This window comes from Ursus arctos, unplaced genomic scaffold, assembly GCF_023065955.2.
Source record: "Ursus arctos isolate Adak ecotype North America unplaced genomic scaffold, UrsArc2.0 scaffold_12, whole genome shotgun sequence".
Classification (NCBI taxonomy): domain Eukaryota; kingdom Metazoa; phylum Chordata; class Mammalia; order Carnivora; family Ursidae; genus Ursus; species Ursus arctos.
Genome location: NW_026622786.1, coordinates 68099047 through 68121334, shown reverse-complemented (window position 1 = coordinate 68121334; position 22288 = coordinate 68099047). Strand labels below are relative to the sequence as shown.

At 53.9% G+C, this 22288-nt stretch overlaps 1 protein-coding gene across 1 annotated transcript; it reads left to right on the top strand.

Annotated features, from left to right (window-relative positions):
- The first annotated feature begins 15320 nt into the window (after positions 1-15320).
- On the top strand, positions 15321-16268 carry FOXE3 (forkhead box E3). Its single transcript, XM_026497465.2, has one exon. It carries the CDS (start codon positions 15321-15323, stop codon positions 16266-16268), a length of 948 nt encoding a protein of 315 aa, XP_026353250.2.
- Positions 16269-22288: the final 6020 nt, after the last annotated feature.

Below are 22288 nucleotides of genomic sequence, written 5' to 3'. Positions count from 1 at the left end.
TTTATAGTAATCACCATAATCGCCTCATAAAAACCCGAGAATTTAAAGACCGACATGCCTCATTTCTGGGAGGAATTAGAAGCAACAATTAAGGCAAGGAATTCCTGGCCCGCCTTGGCCTTGGCCCCCTGGGATCCAGGACTCTGCCCACAGAGAGCCTGCCACTCCGGACAGCCTCCTGGCCCCAGCCAAGTCCACTGCAAATGCTCAGCTGCCAGTGTCTCCTGCAGGCTGGCTCCCAGGGCCCCTCTGTCATTGTCTTGCCCAAGGCAGGTACCAAACCCACCAAGAAGGCTCGACAGCGCTGGGGGTGAGAGGAGGTCCGGTCGGAGGAGACAGGCGCCTCGCTGCACCTGCTTGCACCGTCCGAACTAGAGGACAGGTGTTGGGGGACACGCAGGCTGTCCCTAGCCCACGGAAGGCCACAGCTCCTAGTTCTCCTGAGGTCACCTGCGCTTCAGTCGCACAGCTCCCACGACAAGATGTTATGACCTCCCAGAACACTTGCTAAGATCTCCTGCCAGCTCTGCTCAGCGACATTTGTTCCCTTCCACGTCTTCCAAACTAGACTCAGAAGCGCTGAGTGTCAAGGTCGGAAGTGTCCTTCGGGCTTGCCTCTCCAGCTTCTCCCCTCAATGGCAATTCTTTCTTCCTTCTCATTCTCCTCGGCTATTTCATTCTAAAATCCCTATTAAATCCCTAATGTGTGTCGAAACTATCAATTCTTACCACAATAGCCAGAGTGGTCCTTTTAAAACCTCCATCAGATCAATCTACTTCTCTGTCGCTCTCCAGCGGCTTCCCAACTCAGAGGGAAGGGGAAGCCCTTATGGTGCCCTGCGAGGCTCTCATGCCCTGCCCCTTGGCTCACTCTGCTCCAGTCTTCCTGGCTTTCTTGCTGTTGTTCCTGGAAAAAGCCAGGGACACTCCCACCTCAACACTTTTGTGCTTGCTGTTCCCACTGTCTGGAATGCCTTTCCCACAAATATCCAAATGGATCCCCCTTATCTCCCTATAGGCCCTTCCTGCCCTCCCTACATATAATCACACCCCTACTCTTTCTATTATCCCCCCTACTTTATTTCTGTGCATCATGCTTAATACCTTCAAAGACCTAACACACTGTAAGATTTGTTGATTGTCTGTCTATGCTTGGAGGTAAACTGCAAAAGGCAGGAATTTTTATCTTTTTTTCCCCGTGATTGAATACCAAACACCTAGCACAGTGGCTGTCACAGACTGGGTACCCAATAGATATTTGGGGTTAGAGCAGGGACATAGATGAAGCCCCTCCTGTTGGGGGACTTACAGTCCGATGGTAGAGGCAGACGTTAGACACATAGTCACCCGCAGGGCTAACTGCTGGAGGGAAAGGGGCCGCCGTGACAGGGGTCACCTGACTGTGGCCCAGGGGGCCAGCCTGCAGAGAGCTGTTTGTGAGAGAGGGGGGCTGACAAGTAGGGGGCTGAAGGTTCGGGGCCATGAAGCTTTGGGAGGAAAGGGTGCTGCTTCTACACCCTCTAAAGGCAATGGGACTCCACGAGAGGGCGGCCATCTGCCAGCTGAGTTCCAGTCCCTGCTGGGCCACTTCCCAGCCATCCATGGTGGGGCAAGCCACCTCAACACCCAAATACTTACTTGCTTGCCTATAAGGCGGAGAGGGGAGAACGAGCTCCCAGGCTTGTTGGGAGGAACAGATGAAAGATGATTCAGAGCTGGAACCTGTAGGTCCACAGAAGAGTGCTCACTCATTTCCTGCTCATTTCTTCTTTGCCAAACCTTTTAAACAGCTGATCTCTTCATCTGGCTAGGCCAGTCTCTCTCCTGGCCCCTTGTGAGCCTTAGGGTGCATCTAATCAGCCTGGATGTAAAGCTACAGGTTAACCGAGATTAACCAGATCTTTGGGGAGCATCACCTGGTGTGAGAAATTGAATTGATTTCTACTGTGCCCCAGGCCCTCCCGGGCTCCAGGCCAGACTGGGTTGGCTCTGGAGCTATTGACGATACAGTCCGTCGGCCTCTGGGCCTGATGCCTGGGGCCCATAGGAGTGGGGGCCAGCGGGTGGCCGACACAGCTGGGCCTGTAATGCTGCCAGCCGCTCTGCTCTCGGGGGGGCTTCCTTGACTCACAGCCTGGAGAGCCCCCTGCACAGACCCGTGCGCGGCCACACCTGTGCGGTACTCTGTGCATCCACACGCAGCTCCCTGCCCCCTCAAACCTCGCTCTCTCTCCTGAGTGGTAAGTCGGCAGCAAACACATCACTCGTCCTGTGCTTAGTATGGACAGGGATTTAGCAAAAGTTCCCCACTGTGGGCCAACCCCAGCCCTGGGCCCCAGAGAAGCCACGAATCCGATCTGAGTTCCTGGCCTCAGTTCTCACATTCTAGTGGGGACAACGGATGCACGGGTCAGTATAATATAAGCGACACAGTAGAGGGTCCAAGTGGGAATTCACAGAAAGAGAGCCTGGATTTCACTTTGGGGGTTGGGGGAGGGTGACAGGAAAGGCTGTCAGGATAAGCTGGCCTTTGAGCTGCATCGAGATTGGATGAAGGGCTCCTAGGTGAGTCGACTGCCCCAGCAAAAGCACTTGCTGTGAGGGGCAGGGCAGGAAATGGTGAACTGTCTGATGTCAAGCTAGAGAGAGCACCGGGGGCATATAATTGCTTTCACTGCAGTGATTTGGTTTGTAACCAGGCCTGAGAAACCGTCCCAGAGCTTCATGCTTCCCAATCCCTCCCTACACCCACCCAACACCTTGGATGGCTTTGGATGGCTCCTGGGGACCAGCCATCTTTCTGGTTTGCTACTTTCCCTCCCTACTTGGTCACACATTCAATTCCTTCAAACCAGCCTCTCTTGCATCACTTCAAGTGCCCCTCAGAAGCATTCCACCTCATCTCTCCCTGCTTACACAGATCTCATCCTTCAAGGACAGAGGAGTCCTGCTTGTTCCGGGGATACCCTCTTGACCACCCCAGCCCCCAATGGCCTCCTCGTCAGACCACCGAAAATGACTGAAGTAACCCCATGCTTTCATGGAATGATCCCCTTCCTACTAAATGCTTTGCTACATGCTATATTAGGATGCTATTTTTACAATAAGAAACCCAACTCCAGTCAGTTTAAACAAAGAAAAGGGAATTGATTACAAGGGACTTGGAATCCCAAGCAACCTAAGGCAGGAAAGGACTTGCCCCAGCTCAGCGATCCAGGGGTACAAATGTCTCTGCTTCTGTCTCCGTCTCTGTTCTCTTCTCTTCCCAGGCTGGACCTCTCTGCCCTCTACCAGATGAAGGGCAACGTGACGGCTCACAACACCTGACAGGTCCAGACATGTGAAAGGAATCTCCAAATTCCTGAGAAGGTGATTGGCCCAACTGAAGCAGGTGTCCCACTCTGGCCCGGTCAGCTCTGGGAAGGAGAATGGGGTCACATGGTACTAACATGGCTGCCAGGCTACTCCTCTGGGGGTCATTCCCCAGAGTCATGGGGATAGGGGGCTGGGCTGTTCTGACAGAAGGGACATTGCCATGAGCAGAGCAGATACCCCAAGGATGTCTATCACATATCTGTAATGTAAGGTGACTGAACACTCATGACTGTCCTACTCACCTACTCTGTGACTTCACGCAAGTCCTTCCCCTCTTGGGCTGTGGTTTTCGCTGGACACAGAGGAGGGGAGACTAAGTGTTTTGTTGGACTCCTTTAACTCTCTAGGACTTTCAGCCAATTACTTACCCTCTCTGGACCTCTGCTTTCTCACCTGAGAATAACATGGGAGCAATGCTACCCACCTCACAGAGTTCTCGTAAGACAGTACGCGTGAGAATGCTTAACATGGGCTGGGAACTAAGATGCTCCAGAAACGCTAGAAGGGATTCCCCCCCCCCACACACACACCCGTGGTCATGGCCGAGCTACCCTGTGTGTTTGGGGGAATTGTTTCTCCTCTAGCTGGGATCTGCCACTCTCCGACAGCGATTTGTCAAGGCGACAGCGTGTCCCAAATCGGATGCCTTGGAGTGCTTCTCTGGAGCTTTTTTCTTTTTCTCCAACTGCAGCTCTTTTGTCTCCGTTTGCAGAACTGTAAGGACGGGACCATAAAGCTGCCAACACCCAGGTCTTGGTTCCAGACATCCCTAAATCCTGTTTTGTCCTTACCATGATTTATGAGCCAGTACACCCTCCTCATTTTTCTTAAGTTGGTTTGAGTTGGTGTTCTGTCGCTTGCAAGCAACGACTCCCGGTAATACTGCTCCCTCCTGGCGTAAACCTCAGAATCCTGACTATAAAGTGCTGGGGCTGCAGCCTGCCCCTTCATCTCTGAGGCTCTGTGACTGCATCCATCAGTTTCTTCATTTCATCCACCAGTCGGTTAGTCAGCATCCACGCGCATGTGCTCTGTCCCTGGCCCGATGCTGGATGCTGGGAGGCTCGCTAGAGGAATAACTCACACCGCCAGTTCCCGAGACGTACAGAGTCAGGAGGGGGCTGAGCAAGCATTCCTTACTGAGTGTGGTAACGGCTGGGCTGGAGGGAAGTGCAGGAGCTGGACGGAAGTCAGCGAAGGAGCCCAGGGCCATTTGGAATGCTTCCTGGAGGAGGTGGCCTGAGCCGAGTTTTTCAGATGGGGGTGGGAGCAGAGAGAGGAGGAAGGGCCCTCTGGGCAGAAGCAGCTAACTCTGTATGGGCCCAAAGGAGAATGAGGGAAAGTGGCAGCCTGGGGCTGGAGGGAAGGGACGCAAGGGATGGTTTTATTTGTACTTTCCACCCATGTAACTCCTGCGGGGAGGAAAAAAAAAAAAAAAACAATAACAAGACCTCCGTTTTTCAAGCTGGGAAAATCCCTAGGGTGGAGTCTTTGAAGAGGGAAGAAAAGAAGTGACTCTTGACCACAGTAAAACACTGGAGCAAATGATCCTTTCCCTCGCAGGCCACCCCACTGGCCCTTGGTCCCTCAGGGAAGCCAGGCTTGCAGTTGCCTCCCAAGGCTGGTGCTACGGCTGCTGGACCTGTCTAAAAATAGGAAGGCAGGGAGCCGAACGCCAAGCAGACGGCAGAAGAGCAGGCCTGGGAGGAGCGCACACATCCCCCCTCCTAGGAAACATACTCATTACATTCTGAGCAAAGGCGGTTCACAACGCATCCTGGAGAAAATATGCAGTTATTGCCCCCAAACATGCCAAAGCTCGACTAATGACTGCACGCCTGCTCCAAAGGCATAAACTATTCCAGATGCTACTTCTTGCCTCCGTGAGAGCCCTTCTTTCTTCCAGCCTGAGGTTCCGGACTCTTCCTTGGGTTCTAGTCCTTTGGGAGACACAGGGTCAGCTGAGGGTCTTGGGGTAAGTGATCACCCTCTCGGGGCCTCATCGGGGCATTCTACAGGGTCTTTGACGTAACAGACTATTGTGGAGACGAGGCCGACCTGCTGGAGGGGGTGGTGGGAGAAGGGTGCCAGTAGGACGCTGGGAGCCGGTGCTCTGGGTGAGGCAGGGGCGCTCTGAACCTCAGCATGTTCAGTTTCTGCATCTCTCAAGTGGTAACGAGCCTGCAGGGAAGCGCTACTTTGAAAACTCCACATGCCAGATACGCTGAGGGATTGCGAGGGCTGGAGAGCACTGCAGCTTTGGCCTGTCTTCTGGCTGGGGACTCCGGGCCGCTCCCTCCACCTCTGAGGCCCTCCGTTCCCTCGTCTGTGGTCAGAGAAACCCCCGGGTTACAGAACTCATACATGCTTATTGTCTATTTTTTAAAAAATTAATCAACCCATCTTTGAACAGATAATACACTCAATGATTCCAAGTTCAAAAGATGCAAATGGTACAGAGTTAGTCCCTGCTTACTCCTGTCCCAGAACCACACCATTTTCTTCCACTGAGGCAACCATTGCTATTGGTTTCTGGTATATTCAATACGTGTAAGTTAAAATCATTTTTATTGCAGTATTAACACACACACACACACACACACACACACACGCAGAGCCAAGTGACTATGTCTCAAAAACACAACTTGGTGAATAATATTCATAGTTCTAACTCCTAAAGAGAAAAAAAGAAAAAAGGAAAAATCACCTGAAACTCATCACCTAGAGGTAAAGCTGTTGACATTTTCGTGTATTTTCTTCCTCTTCCTTTATCTATGTGTGCGCATGTACATACGCACCAGAGCCATGCTGTATGCTTTGGTACCCTGTTCTTATACTTAACCTATGTCACAGACATTTCCTCATGTCATTAAAAACTCCCTCCAGATTTTCTTCCAGTGTTTGCCGGATGTTTCAAGGAATGGACCCGACCTTGCTGTGGGGCATCAGGATCCACTGTCCCCTGTGACGAATAACACAGCGATGACCGTCCCTGAAGAGGCACCATGGGGCACACCCGTCAGGATGAAGTGCTAGCAGGGGAATGACTGAATCAAATAGTATGAGCTACGCCATCACGACTCAGGAGACAGGATGGAGGGTCGGGCCGGAGGCTCAGAGCTGCGTGTGTGAGCTGTCATGTCAGGCTCCGTCCTCCTGCTGGGCACAGACAGGGCTCCCGGAGGGTGAGCAAGGCCCTCCGTCCCTGGAGTCTCCTGACAGCCCCAAGGGAGCGGCTCGGTCTTGTCTGAGCTTATTTTAATCCCTGGAGACTTGCCAAATGGTGGGCTGGTGAATGTTTAACAGCCGGCTCTTGGGGGTGTATCCAGGTTTCGATTTGTGGCATTTGCCCATTTCTGTGGTGTAAAAGCTGCCGCCGTGGCCAATTCCAGACGGCCCGCACGTCGTGGCAAGCAGAGCTGGGATGAGGCGCACCTCATCTCACAGGGGGCCGGAGCTCACTTGTCCCAGTGCCTGAGGCTCCCTCTTGCCCCCTTCTCCCTCCTCCCCATGCATCCCCCTCCCTGGGGCTCATCCCAAGTGACAGGGATCGAATATTCTGTGGGGAGGTAGATGTTGCTGAAGAATGAGAACATCCTCTCCCAGTTCTCTAAAGGAGAAACGGAGGCTCAAGGAGGTCCAGATGATGGCCCCAGGCCACCCCGCGGGGTCATCTTCCACAGGGGTGTTCTTCCCTGCTCGCTGCTGGGGACACCTCTCCGATGGGAGTCCGTGCTTCCTACTGGGGAAACACACTGCCTCTTCTACCACTCCTCTTCCTCTCCTCCCTGTTTGCGGACTCCTGTGCCCGGATCCGCAAGAGCACGAGTCCCAGGCCTCGCCCTCCGGGAGCTGAGAGCCAAGTGGGGAGGCGGACACACGTGGGTGGCTTATTCCAGGCAGAGGGCTGAGTGCCCTGTAGGAGCTCCCCTGCTCAAACAACTCCAGTCTGGGCTTTCTGCTTCTCTCTTCTCTCCGGGTAGCAGGCATTGTGGAGGACTTCTCTTCCTCCTTCCTCAGGGAACCCGTTTTTTCTCCATATCTCCTGTCTTTCATGTAGCAACCCGTTTCATGGGCAAGTCAGCTATCCCCAGCTGTGGGACTAGGTGGGTTCTCATCAGTCTTGGTCAGACTGTCTTTCATTCCTTCTTGTCAGACATTGTTTAGGAATGGGAAGTGATCCAATTCTGGCCAATGAGCGCTGAGGAGACACAGGGAGGGGGAGTGTGGGGGGGCAGGGGGCCCTGTGTAGAAACAGACAACCTCTCTTCTTCCAGATACTTGGAACTCAGTGTTGTAGTTCTGGCTGCTGTCATTACCTTGTCGCCAGCCTGAAGATGAAGCCAACCCATGAGGGATAGCGGAGCCAAGAGAATCACAGGAAAGGAGAGCCAGAGCCCTAACGGCATCCTCCCTCTGACCTTCTTGTTAGGGAGAAAAGAGATTTCCCTCCAGCCTAAATCACTTTGAGTTGATGTTTTCTGTTACCCGAAGCCAAAAACATCCTAAATGATGAAACACTTCCCGTCCATCATCCACACTGCAGACGCAGTGGTTAACCATACAACAGGGATCTTATCACATCGCTTCCTCAACCCAGTCCTTCCATGGCTTCTTTAGGAAGTTAGGATAAAACCTTTGCTCACTGTGTCCTCTCCCTGCATCACGCCTCCCCACCTCCCAGACAAGGCCAGCCCCTGCAAGTAGGACAGGGGATCGTCACCACTGGCTCCCTAGTGCCCGGCACAGAACCCACCACAAGGCAGGCCCTTAACCAATGCTGTTGAATAAGTACGGAGGAGGAGGAGCTGGGGCCGGGGGTGGGGTGGGTGGTCAGAGTCCTAGGCTTGGCACTGACTCGTTCTGGGACTTTGGGTGCATCTCTCCTCTGTATGGACCTCAACATCCAAAGCTGTAAAGGCATATTGTGGACTACAGCAGTAGTTTAAGAATTGGGATTAAAAATACCTCTTAGTGACTCCATATAATAACACTTGTGCTTTTGGTATCCATGGGCACAAAGCTTTAAAATGCGGGTATTTGCTGGTCACAGCGGCATCGATGTCCATTTGGAAAGCCTTCATCCTTGCATGTGAGACACACTGTCTATCCTCTTTACAGACCGCACTGGGGACCACATGGTTTCCAGATGCCTCCGTTGAGCTCAGGGGGCCCGCAGGCTGGAGTACCGGCCTGCAGCGTCGCAGAGCTCCTCAGGCATCAGGGGCTCATGTGTCTGGCTCGGGCCAGAGCAGGTGTGGCTCAGGGTCATGCAGCAATTAGCGGTGGATTCAGACCCACTCTTCTCCCGCCTGGGCTCCTTCCGCTCGGCCAACCTGGCCGACGGCACCAGTCCCCCTCAGCGTCCCTGGAAATGGGAAGCAGGGAGGCCTGTGAGCCCTGAGGTTGCCTAGGGTGGGGGGCGAGGTAGATGGCAGAACACAGAACGCTGACAGCCCGAAATGACAGGGAACATACTTCAGATGCCGGGGGTGTGGTTTAGGAGTGGCTGGTGTTACACCCTCAGGGCTGAGCCAACATTGTCTGAGTCTGAGCCTGAACCGAGTCTGGACCCTGCAGAGGCCGGGACCGTGTGGGGAGTCCCCAGTCCAGGGCTACAGAGCTGAGCAGAGAGGCAGTGGAGGCTGAAGGCAGATTCCTAGCTGGAAACCGGACACCGGGATCTTTTGCCTTTCCAGACACGTGTGGTCATTTGTTAGTTGTTCCTGCATCATTCATTCATTCATTCATCCATCCATCCATTCATTCATTCACTCAGCCAGGTCCTCAGGCACTCAACAATGCTCCCGGAGCCACGCCGCTTGCAGCCTGGCATCGGGTCCAGGGAGGAACTGGGCACAGGGAGGGAGACGCAGAGCATGTGCCCAAGTCTTTCTGGGTAGGGTCGGCCCAGAGGCGCCGGTGGGCCTTCTGCCTGGGAAAGGGCAAGGGAGGGGGAACTGGGAACTGTGTTCTAACGGATAAAGCGGTCATCTTCTGCGAGCGGGTCCTCAAAGGACAAGGAGGAGTACAGCAGGCCGGTCAGGGGGGTCTCTCAGAGGGAAGGATGGGACGTTTTGTTCATAAAGGGCTTAGGAGATCGAGGGGCTGGTTGGGAAAATCAACGCGAGTGTATTTGTATCTGAAGCGGGCAATGCGGGCTGTACTCATTCCCGTAGCAAAGGCTCAGGGTGGGAGAGGACCCGGCACCTGGCTGAAAGCGGCTCCGTATAGGGCCCATGTGCGTGGAGGGAGGGGGTGGCCACGAGGGACTGGTGAGCAGCGGGGCCGCAGGTCCGGCCATGGGGCACTGCCGGCCAGCCTTCCCAACAATTTGGTCTTGCTCCCAGTGGGAGTGCAAGCAGGGCTGCCGAGGGGGGGGTCGCTCTAGTTCCTGAGGGGAGGCGGAGGGGGAGGGGGAGGTTGGAGAGCAGCCAGGAGGCTACTGCCCCGGGCACCGTGAGAACTGGTGTTGGCCTGAACAAGGACCAGGACAGAGGCATGAGAGCAGACGACGGGTCTAGAGAAACAGCTGGGAACTGACAGGTCTGGATGACTAGAGGTGGTCGGAGAAGGAGAGAGAGGGGCCCATGGTGACGGACAGGATGACGGCCAATCCCTGGACCGTGTGGCAGTGGATGTTTAAGCCGCCTTCTGAGGTGGACAGCTGGAGGGTCCCTCTCTGTCCTGGTCTGGAGTGAATGGGAACGAGGGGTCGATGCTTCCCCAGAGCCAGAGCCAGAGCCTTGGTTCACACCTCACTGTCTGCTCAGCCTCCCATCTGGTCTCAGCCTCCAGCCTCTTCCCTCTGTAGTCTCTCTGTGGCCACACTGATCGCAACAAGGGATCTGACCATGTCACTCCCCTGCTGAGAAACTTTCGAGGGCTACCTGTTGTCTCGAAAGATCTGAGCTCCTTAGCCTGTCAAAGTCATCTACAGCCTGACCCCGTCTACTTTCTCTGTCTCTGTCCCTCGGCACTCTCTACTAGCCACAGTGAACAATAACAGTAACAGCAGCAACAACAAACAACAGCTACCATGCAGCGTTGATGTGGGCCAGACAGTGTCCCAAGACCTTTACATTCACTCAGGTAATTCTCAGTTGAAAAACACGGCAAGTCTTGGACTTCCCAGAATGGGCCATATCCTCTTGCTCTCAGATCTTCATACCTTCAGTTTTCTTGTCCTGGTATCCAGCCGTCCTCCAGCCATGTGATAGTATTTATAGACCATTGGCTTATGCCAGGCCCTGCACTAAGTGCCCGGGATCCCCACATGAGTGAGGTGTGTTCCCACCCTCAATGCGTACAGTGCAGTGTGGGAGACAGATCCAGGAAGTCAGTAAGGTAAGTGCGGTGACAGGGAGGATGGGGGCTCAGAATGAACCCTAATCCAGCCTGGGGCTGCCAGTCTGGCCCACTGGAGATTCACCCCCTCCAGGAAGCTTCCCTGACTTCGCCAGGCTGACTGAGGTCCCTCTTTTGTGCTCCTACAGTCCCTTCTCTGCCCGCATCACACACCGACCACCGTGTATGGGGAGTGTCGGTGTGGCTGCCCCCTCCTGAGCACAGCGAAGGCAAGAACAGCCTGACTCATCACTGACCCAGCACCCGAGGCAGCCCGGACACAGATCCTTTTGGATTTGCTGAATAGAAGTGCTTGCAGGATGAAGAGTCACCAAGAGGGGCATCCTCGTCTTCTGATGCTCTCCCCTGAGCCAGACCTGATCTTACTCCCTTTCCTGAGCCTGGCTCAGGCCCCTCAGCCAGGAGGACACCCCACAGGGGTCGGGGCCTGTGGGTAAGGCTGGGGCTGCTGTCTTAACGAGTTCAGGAGCAGCCCGGCTAGAAAATGTCCCGCCAGAATGGGGGCCCAACCACCCCCAGCCAGGTTGGAAGCATCTGCCCCAGGCTCCTGAAGAAGGAGCAGTATCCTGGGCAGCTCTAGTCTTGGGGGTAAGAAGGAAGAGGTCCTGCAGCATCCCTCAGAATCCCTGGGTGGTTGGGGTGGGGTGGGGTGTCTCTGAGAGTTCCTTTGGTTCCTGAGCCTCATCTGCAGCCTCTGGGCTATGGGCTCCATGGCTGCTGTGATGAAGAGCTTAAGGAATAAATGACTCCAGAGTGGTCTCTAGGGGCATTTGAGGAATATTCCAGGAAGCCTTCTGAGGCCTGGTGACAGCTCTGGCTGGCCCCTTGGACTCACTGGGTTAGCATAGCTCTTTCTCCCCAGAGCTCCGGAGTGGCAATCATGGGCCCTCCTAGAGGGGCTGTGAATCTCAGGGCAAGGACCTAAAAGGACTTTCCCAGGCAGAGTGGTCGGGAAGGTCTGGCCCCCACCCTCTGCTCCTTACCTCAAAGCCCATCTTGGCTCGTGGTGCCTCTGTAGGGGTGGGGCTGGGGGCAGGGAGCCTTGGGGGCTGATGCTAACAGCTTTGGACAGGGTGGGAATTTCCATTCCTATCTAGGGAGCCATCAACACTGTGTGCCCTGACCTGGGCCTTTGGCCTCCAAAGGGCAGTGGGAAGGCCGGCCCCAGGGCCAATCCCTGGCCGTTAATCCCTCCTGCCAGCCTGAATATCCACCCAGCGTGGTCAGACAAAGGACTGCCCAGCCCAGCCACTGTGTTCCTCCCGCCCCAGGGGCTCCACTCAGACGCTGGGCCGCCTGGAATCCAGGCCCATGAGAAAGGGGCCGCCTTCACTGGCCATCTTATGCCCGGATGCTCAGCCGCATCCCGTCCGGCCCAGGGCCTGTGAAAAGAGGGCCCAGCCACGCTGAAAACATGGATTAGCCCTTGGGCCACCCCCTGACACAGGCCTGCTCGGCTCCGGGAAGCAGGCCCAATGGAGGGGGCCAGGGAGGCACAGAGAACTGGAAAAGTCTGGGTTCTCACCCCTTTGGCCCCATTCCCCGCCCCCACCCTCCCCAGGATCCGCATAGCTAAGTGCATACTCAGTATCATTTACTGAACATATACTATGTCCCAGGCCCTACACCTGGCTTGGCAAATTGAAAGTACAGGAAAACGGCAGTCAGCCATGGGAAGTAATCAGAGCCCCTCTCCATAACCCCGTCCCCACCCCCACAGACAGGCTGTGGGAGGGGCCTTCGGAGGGGCCTTCGGCTCCAAGGGAAGGTGGGAAAGATTGTGGCTCTGGTTCTGTGCCTGAGTCCTGCTGCAGGATTACGCTGCACCTGGCTGAAAATATTCAGGCTCTGAAATCACTTCTTGGACTGCCTCTCTCCTTCCCTTCCTGGCTTAATACTGGAAATGCCAATTGGGTAGCAGGGGAAAAAAATCTCCTGTTATCAAGTGCCACTGTGGCCCAAGCACCTTTCATACATGATCTCCATCTGAATCTCCTAACAATGAGGACAGGGCTCATTATTGCCCCCATTTGGCAGCTGAGGAAACTGAGGCTCCAATGAGCAACTGGCCCCAGGTCACATGGCTCTTGCGGCTAGATTCCCTACTGCCGCAGTCGCTTGTCTTGTTTTTGGTGAGCTGTTCACGGCGCCGGCACTGCCTTGCGTTCCGTTGGGCCCGCGCTCAGGCAGTAGAACGCAATGTGGAGAGGGCACAGGGGCAGAAAACGCGTGCCTACAAACCATGCTGACCCTCACGGCTGTAGGGTCGGGGGTCGGCTCTTGGTCGCTGAGCGTCACCTCCTCCTTCCCCTCTGCTTCTACAGCCCTCTCTGCCCGTCTCCCACAGCAGTAATTGTCTGTGTCCATCTCCCCATCAGATCAACAGTCTCTTCATCTTGGTCTCCCCTGAGCGCTGGCGAAGGGCCTGGTACGGAAGTGCTCAGCGAGTGATGTGGGCTCAACCGAGGCCAGGACACCTGTAGGAGGGGTGGATTTGGGGTCCACATGGCACTGACAGGACCTGCAGATTGCTGGGATGGAGGGAGTGATGGCGGAAGAGATGCCCAAATGATGTTCATTATTTCTGCTGTGGGCGGTGAGGGGCAAGGGCCCATTTGCTGTGATACAGTTGGGGGTGCATGGGGTTGAGGCTGATGTCCAGTGGACACTGGATACGCTGACCTGGGGGTCAGGAGAGAGGCTAGACATCAACTCTGCAGCTGAAGTTGTTGAGAGCTGGAACTCCAGACGAAGTCATCTCTACAGTCTCAGCTTTAAAATATGGTGTTCTTAGGAGAGTCATGGAGCTGGTGCTCTGAATTCAGGGGTTAATTCTGGCCCTGCTACCTACTAGCTGTGTGATGTTAGGATGGTCCCTTAACTTCTCTGAGCCTTAGTTTCCTTCTCTGCAAAACAGAGATTGTAACAGTGCTGACCTCACAAGGTGTTTGCACTGAAGTGAGGTAATGCGTGTGATGAGTTTGCCGCCAATGAAATACTCAGTAATGGTGGCTGCTACATTATGGAGCGGGAGAGTGGGGGCCTTGAGCTTCCAGTTCAGCTTCGGAAGCCCTAGGCCACAGGCCTGCAGTAGTTACCTTTGGCCATTTGTACCCCAGGGCTCTCCACATCAGGGCCAGAACCGGGATGAGGTAGGTAGGGCCCCCAATTTAAGGAGGCTCTGGCTCTCAAGTGCCAGTCCTGCACTCACACCACCCCGAGAGTCAGTGCCCCCTTAAATTTCGGGCTGGGGCACCTCACTGCCTCACCTACCCCCAGCCCTGCTCCCTTGATCTTGCCTGTCCCCTAAGATAAGCCTCTTCAAGGCAAGTCTTCTTCACCTTTGGTTCCCTTCAAGCTAGGGCTGGCTCTCCTGTCACCTTGGAGAGATTCCTGAAATAAGCTCAGGGAGACATTACCTCTGGATGGTGGTAGTAGGTGATGTTTCCCAGAGTGAGTTTTTAATGAAAACCGCTAAGACAGGCCCCCCACCCCCAATGAAATGTGAGTGTGGCATTTCTGGGTCAGTAAGCAGTATTCTCAGACCTCCAGGCTATGGAAGCCCTTGGGGGTCTCTCTCTGACCTAGCAACTGGTCCTTGGAAGTCTGGGTTGTGTAGGCCTGTGTTTTGTGCATCTCCACAGTGTGTATGCTGTGTGTGTGTGTGTGTGTGTGTGTGTGTGTGTGTGTGTGTGAAAGAGAGAGAGAGAGAGGGAGAGAGAGAGAGAGAGGGAGCCCTTTCTCTAGAACAGAAGGGGCATGAAGAAGAGGCAGCCAGAAAGGCAACTCCAAGTTACGGACTTTCTGGGGGCCCTTGATTTTAAAGCAGCCTGTCACCTGGTCTCCATATATGCTAGTTGGATCACTTTTCAGGATTTTGTTTTTTCAAAAGCATGTTTACAAATGTCTTGGACAGGACAGAGTTGTGTGGGAGGTAGCAAAGAGAGGAGATGGTGACCCTGGAGCCACCAAACATCCTCTCCTGAGGCGAAACTGGCCTTATCCCTCTGCCATTCCCCCTACCCTACCCTTTTAATGTCCAAGACCAGCATGGTGTCAGGACCCCCAAGGCTGGCAAGGTGGTCCTGGGGGGCTCTCATCTCTACCCTAGTTGGGGTAGGAAGGACCTGGAGGACACTAGGAGAGAATGATGGAGGGGACAGGCAGGACCTGGAGGAGCCTAATGGGGAGGGGGCCCCAAAGAGTACACCAAGTGGGTGGATTTGTGATTAGCATTGACCCAAAGAGGAGGGGGTTGAGGAAGAGGCGGAAAGAGGGAAGGGGCCAGGACCGGACTGACCCAATGGAGATGGGGAAGGAATGAGGCCGGGTCTGGAAGGACTAACCCAAAGGGAAGAGACCAAGGGAGGGGCGACATGTAGGTGGCGGGAGACCGTGAGCCTAGTACTAGGGGATTGGGGAAGCAAATCCGGGAGGAGGCGCTGGCCGGTGGGGGAAGACCGGAGCCCTCTCCCCTGGCTGGGGGGACGGGGGAGGGGGGGTTGCCGTGTCCATATAAGGCGGATCGGCGGCCCCTGCTCTCTCCGAGCTGCGCGGGCAGGGGCGGCCGCATCCCAATGACCGGGCGCAGCGACATGGAGCCTCCCGCCGCTTTCTCGGGCTTCCCGGCCCTGCCCTCGGTCGCGCCGTCGGGGCCGCCGCCGTCGCCGCTCGCCGGGGCCGAGCCGGGGCCGGAGCCCGAGGAGGCGGCCGCGGGCCGCGTGGAACCGGAGCCCGCCCCCGCCCCCGCGCCGGGCCCGGGGCGGCGGCGGCGGCGGCCCCTGCAGCGCGGGAAGCCGCCCTACTCGTACATCGCGCTCATCGCCATGGCGCTGGCGCACGCGCCGGGCCGCCGCCTCACGCTGGCCGCCATCTACCGCTTCATCACCGAGCGCTTCGCCTTCTACCGCGACAGCCCGCGCAAGTGGCAGAACAGCATCCGCCACAACCTGACGCTCAACGACTGCTTCGTCAAGGTGCCGCGCGAGCCGGGCAACCCGGGCAAGGGCAACTACTGGACGCTCGACCCCGCGGCCGCCGACATGTTCGACAACGGCAGCTTCCTGCGGCGCCGCAAGCGCTTCAAGCGCGCCGAACTGCCCGCGCTGCCCGCCGCCGGCCCGCCGCCCTTCCCGTACGCGCCCTACGCGCCCGCGCCGGGCCCCGCGCTGCTCGCGCCGCCGCCCCCCGCCGCGCCCGGGCCCTCGCCGCCCGCGCGCCTCTTCAGCGTCGACAGCCTGGTGAGCCTGCAGCCCGAGCTGGCGGGGCTGGGCGCCCCCGAGCCGCCCTGCTGCGCCGCGCCCGACGCCGCCTTCCCGCCCTGCCCGGCCGCCGCCTCCCCGCCTCTCTACTCGCCGGGCCCCGAGCGCCTGGGGCTGGCCGCGCCGCGCCCCGGCCCCGGCCCTCTCCCCGCCGAGCCCCTGCTGGCGCTGGCCGGGCCCGCCGCCGCGCTCGGGCCGCTCGGCCCCGGGGAGGCCTACCTGAGGCAGCCGGGCTACGCGCCCGGGCTCGAGCGCTACTTGTGAGCCGCCGCAGCCGCCCGCCCCGCGCGCCCCGTCTCGGCCCGGCTCGGCCCGGCTCGGCTCGGCTCGGCTCGGCCCCGTCCGGCTCGGCCCGGCTCGGAGCGCGCGTCAGGGAGCGAGCGCACCTGCGACAGCTGAGGGCCCCCATCCCGGGCACACTGCCGCCTTGTCTCCACGGGACCGCCTCCTCGCCCCCCCCCACTCTCACCTGCGAGCCCCCCTCGGGACGCTCCCCCCGGCGCCGTAACGGGTCCCAAGTCCCGGAGCTGGATCGCCACCAGCGAGCTCCCTCCCCAGCTTCTGGTGCGCCCCGAGCCTTCGGAAGCCAGACCTTCGCTCTCAAGCCGCCTCCTCGACTGGCTCCAGACTTCTTCCGCCTTCCCTCGTGTTTTCACAGCGTATTAGAGGTCAGACCCCTGGGTTCCTGACTCCCCTGCTGTCTTCCCTCCATTTCCCCACAAGTTTGTCCCCACCCCCACTTACCTGTCTGCACCTTTCTTACTGGGAGAGAGCGTCCCTTCCACACAGACACACCTGGCTGCGCTGTTCCAGTCCCGGAGGACAGTTCTTCGAGATCTCTGAGATGGAGCAGGACCAGGGGCTCCTGACTGAAAGGGGGGCTGGTGGGCTGCCCCACCATCTGGAAAACGTAGGACTTACTGGGTTATTATTTTTTTAATTAAAGCTGGTTTGATTAAAAAGAAAAAAGAAATCTTCCTCTGGGCTTGGTGTGCTGGCTGGTGACTTGGGGGAGTGATCTGGGGAGATAGGGAGTGAGCTTTGTGCGGGATCTTGGGTAGCCACGGGTGAGCCCCTCCTCAGTTACCAGACGAAGGTTCATGAAGTAGGATTAGGATGTGATTAAGCCATAGCTGTGCACATAGTGGGCCTAATAACATGCCACCACCTGCTGCATCCCAGAGGCTGGTAGAGATGAGAGGGGGTATGCACATTATTGTATTTGGCTAGGGGGTTCGTCTGCTGTGGGAGATTACTCCCAGCTCCCATGGATAAGGGAGCATTGGCCACTCCTCTAATAAGTACTTGTAGAAGGTGCCAAGCATTATCTAGGCGCTGGCAATATATCACTAAGCAAATGGGCAAGATCCTGCCTTATGGGGCTTATGGACCTGTGGGGAAGAGACATTGCCAATCAGTCCTCAGAGAAATAAGGGAAGTGCTCTAGAGCCTTGCACTCAAACTGTGGTCCATAGACCTTCATCACCTGGGAGCTTGTTAGAAGCACAGAATCTCAGCCTCCTCCTCAGACCCACCAAGCATCAGATTCTGCATTTGAACAAAACCCCCAGGTGATGAGTATGCACAGTATTCTGAAGGAAAGGCTGGGGGCTCGACTGAAAAGTCTAAAGCTCCCTACTTTAAGGAAGGGGGACCATGAACCACAGGTTCCCCCGATGAGCTTCTGGAGCTGGATCCCGCATCATCATCTATGCCTCCTGTTCTACCTGCCTTGCTAGATTTGAGCTGAGCGACCCAAACCTGAGCCGGTTACTGACTGTCCCCAGCACCAGGGTCAGGGCAGCACCAAGGGGAGACTCTGAGATTGCAGTTTGAGGGAGTCGGCTTTGACCCTGTCCTGCTCCCTGGTGCTGGCCCAAATGCTAAGCATCAGGCTCTTCCAAGCTCTCCTGCCGCAGCACTGCCAGTCTAGTGGGGCCTGGATTGGGCGTCGGGGAGTGGGCTGATGGGTCTTGAATCCAGGGTGAATGTGATTTGCATGTTGGATGTTGGACATGCCTGGTGCACCTCTCTTAGTTACAAGGATTTAAAGTTCTCTAGTGTTGGAGGGTGAAGGTGGAGACTCAGCAGCTTCTAGGGGAGAAAGGGCAGGAAATCTGAGAAGACAGGGAAGGCCCTTTTGGTGGTAGGACACTGGGTACAGACTGTGTGGTATGAAATGCCCTGAGTAGACACCCTCCTTCAGCTATTAACCCCTTTCAGCGCGAGTCAGCTAATTTGCCTGAAGCATAGCAGCTCTTCACTTAATATGTTGACTGACTGACTCCCTGGTGTCTAATGTTGTGCCTGACTTCCTGAATAATGACTAGGTTGACAGTACTTTGGCACCTTTTTATCCATTCCCACTTGCAGTCCTTGCAATGACCTGCCAAAGAGGTGGAAGTGAAGGCTATCTCCCCATTTGTCGGATGAGAATTGCCCCTCTCTGGAGCCCAACAGGCTGCCTGTTCTCTAAGGAGTAGAGCTCCACAAACATCAAAATGTAAACTTTCTTCTGTTCCAAATGGTGCTACCGCCCCTCCTCCTGCCTCAGAGAACCTCTTGATAAAATCCTTCCAAATCCAAGAACTGTTGCGGGAAGGGGAGAACCCTTCTCAGCCTGTTGAAGCCAGGAAGTGCCTTGTGAGCTCTGATTTCCATTCTTGCCACTGCCCTGCAGGTCTCCGTGCCCGAGAACTGGGAACTCTGAGGGCTAGGTGGGAAATGTCTGTACAGAAATACTAGAAAGGTCACTGCTGAACTGGAAAATCAGAGAGATTTTATTTTTTTTAATGCCTCTTTAATTTTCCTTTATTCAATAAATAAATAAAATCTTTTTAAAAAAATCAAAAGCCCCAAACACTTATCTAGAAGTAAGATTTCAAAATTATACTCTCTGCCCCCTTTTTGGAGAAAATAATCTGAGTACAGCCTTCAGACATCATTTTGTTTTGTTTGTTTGTTTTTTGTTTTAAAGATTTTATTTATTTGAGAGAGAGGGAGAGCTCAGGAGCAGGAGGGGAGGGGTAGAGGGAAAAGCAGATTCCCCGCTCAGCGGGGAGCTGGTGTGGGACTCCATGTGGGACTCTTATCCCAGGACGCTTATCTGACAGAGCCACCCAGGCGCCTGAGCCTTCAGACACCTTAAGTAAATATTTCCCCCTTCATTCTTTAGGAAACTAGAAGTCATCTTTAATCTGAAGACACATTTTTGACACTTAATTTTTGTTTTTATTTAACTGAAACAAGCATATAATCAAATAGCAAAGGCCTATGATAGTGCCTCGCTTACTCTCAGGATCCCTGCTTTGTTCCCTAGAAGCATCTACTTTCAATTCCTATTGGTCTCCTTTGGAATATACTTCCACATTTCCATGCTTATTTTTTTATTTTTTTAAAGATTTTATTTATTTATTTGACAGAGACAGCCAGCGAGAGAGGGAACACAAGCAGGGGGAGTGGGAGAGGAAGAAGCAGGCTCTCAGTGGAGGAGCCTGACGTGGGGCTGGATCTCAGAACGCCGGGATCACGCCCTGAGCCGAAGGCAGACGCTTAACGACTGTGCCACCCAGGCGCCCCCAATGCTTATTTTTTTAAAAAAGATTTTATTTATTTATTTGACAATGAGAGAGAGAGACAGGCAGAGGGAGAAGCAGGCTCCCTGCTGAGCAGAGATCCTGACGCGGGGCTCAATCTCAGAACCCTTTGATCATGACCTGAGCTGAAAACAGACCCTTAACCATCTGAGCCACCCAGGTGCCCCCACATGCCCATGTTCATACTCCTTTCTCTTGAAACAGTGATGATTACCTTCCTATTATAATAATCATTCACCTCTAAAATCGTGATTTCTTTCCATCCCTGCCAAACTACCTACTTTTAGCATTTACATCTTATTACCATGTAAATACTGTTCTCTGATAAGTCGCTAATGTACCCTGACTACAATTTCTTCTCCTCCTCCTTCTTCTTCTTCTCCTCCTTCTTCTTCTCCTCCTTCTCCTTCTCCTCCTCCTTCTCTTCCTTCTCCTTTGCAACTTTTAATTTTTCCTGGAGTCAATGCCTTATTTTTTTCATTTGCTTAGCTTTCTTTCTTTCATTTTTTAAAAAAAGATTTTATTTATTTATTTGACAGAGAGAGACAGTGAGAGAGGGAACACAAGCAGGGGGAGTGGGAGAGGGAGAAGCAGGCTTCCCGCTGAGCAGGGAGCCCAATGCGGTGGTGGGGGGGGTCGATCCCAGGACTCTGGGATCATGACCTGAGCTGAAGGCAGATGCTTAAAGACTGAGCCACCCAGGCGCCCCCACTTGCTTAGCTTTCTTTGTACCTATGGCTAAATCTTCTGGTGTCTTCCAAAAGCATTGTGGTACACTTCTTCACAAGGTCAGACTTATCAGGAAATCTGTCATTGCTTTTGGTGGTTGTAGATTTCCTTTCCTGGGGACATCTCTCCCAGAGTTCTCTGTCCTCCACATCCAGTCTGGGCTGATTGCTCTCCATGTCTGCTGCACAGATGTGGACCTGAGTTTTCCCTTCACTGTTACCCTTGGGATTCCTTGGAATTCCCTCCACCTCTATCCAGTGTTGGATCCTCTGCTTCCTGGATTCCACATCTTCCTTTTTCTTGGTTTATTTCTTTATTTCAGTTGAGGTAAATTTGGGAGCAAACTTTGCACATCTGAAATTAAGGTGATCATTGTAGTATGAGAAGCTAAGTGTGCACTTTGACAATGAAATGGTTGGGTCAAAGCTGTATCTTTGTAGACTTATTTTGGGGGGTTGAGGAAGAGGGGAATGGGAGTTGTTATGTGGGTTCAGTATACACTGTGTATGGGGAAGCTGGGAAAGTAGCTCAGTGTTATGGAAATGAGTGGTGCATGTTTTGGCAGGAGGATTAAGGCACAGAACAGTTCTGAGTTCCTTACAGGAATATACATGTGAGTTGAGGGGGCTGCCTCCCAACTTAGGAGGACTTGGAACACTGGAAGGATGGCTTTGGGCCCAGGATGGTGCTGAGCTGGTTAGAAGGTCTGTTGGAGTTCAAGAAAGTGGCCAACATCACCCGGGCACAGGGAAAATTGAGTACATAGGAGAGTGACATCCTTGGAAGGGACATAGGTAAGCAGATCAACAGAGTCTCTTTTGGGCAATATTTCATGCCTGTGGGCTTCACTTGGGAAGGCAGAGGGAAAAATGCACAACCTGGAAAACCCTCTACTATTAGTAGTAGAAAACCCTCTACTACTACTGGTTTTCAGCCCGTGTGAAGTACCTCTCTGAGAGGGGAGGTCGGGGAGGATTTTGCAAGATACAGGAGGCTACAGTGGTCTTCTTTTAAACAAAAAAAATTCTGTGGACCCCCCAGTATTGACCTTAACTTTTTATTATAATGTCATTTAGTATGTGCAGGTATCAAATCCTTAGACTTGTGTCTCTTACACAACTGGAAAACAAAATTTTTTTCACAAATTAAATTGAAACAGAGCTACAAAATAAAAATTCATATTCATAACATTAATCAAATGTAAAAGAAGATACCATTTTGCTGAAACTAAATACATCACATGCACCATAAATGTGGCCTTGACTGCTCCATCACAGGTCTTTTGGGTTTGGTGTGCCTAAAGCCGTGATGACTAAACTCATCCACCACTGTTTTCTATCTTTCTTCCTCCCTCCCTGACCCCCCTTTCTTCCTTCCTTCCTTCCTTCCTTCCTTCCTCCCTCCCTCCCTCCTTCCTTTCCTTTCCTTTCCTTTCCTTTCCTTTTCTCTTTTCTCTTTTCTCTTTTCTCTTTTCTTTCTTTTTTCTTTCTTTTCCCAACACAGGGCTCGAACTCATGACCCTAAGATCAAGACCTGAGCTGAGATCAAGAGTCAGATGCTTAACCTACTGAGTCACCCAGGCGCCCCTCCCATTGTTTTCTTTTGAATGAAGTACAAGCATTCCTGCATATAGCAGGCCATACCACCAACTGGCCCAAATGCAGCATTTACTTATAAAGTCTACCTTGTTTTTTGCCTTATCTCAAGATTAAAGTAGTACTAGTTGACAATAAATGTAAATGAAGACTCTAAATATCAGATCTCTGATATTTGTATCAGGAGGTCACGTAAGTGCTTCACTATATGCTTACATGAATGTATTTAAGATCACTATTGAAATGAAAACACAACATTAAAAAATGTTCATAAATTCCTACATGTATAAGAATATGTTCTTAGACCACATTTTGAATGAAGCCCTTGAAAATTTAAAAATAACTAAAATTATTATTTATGATT

Coding starts and splice junctions, on each gene's coding strand:
- FOXE3 (XM_026497465.2), top strand. CDS start 15,321: ATGACCGGGCGCAGCGACATGGAGCCTCCCGCCGCTTTCTCGGGCTTC.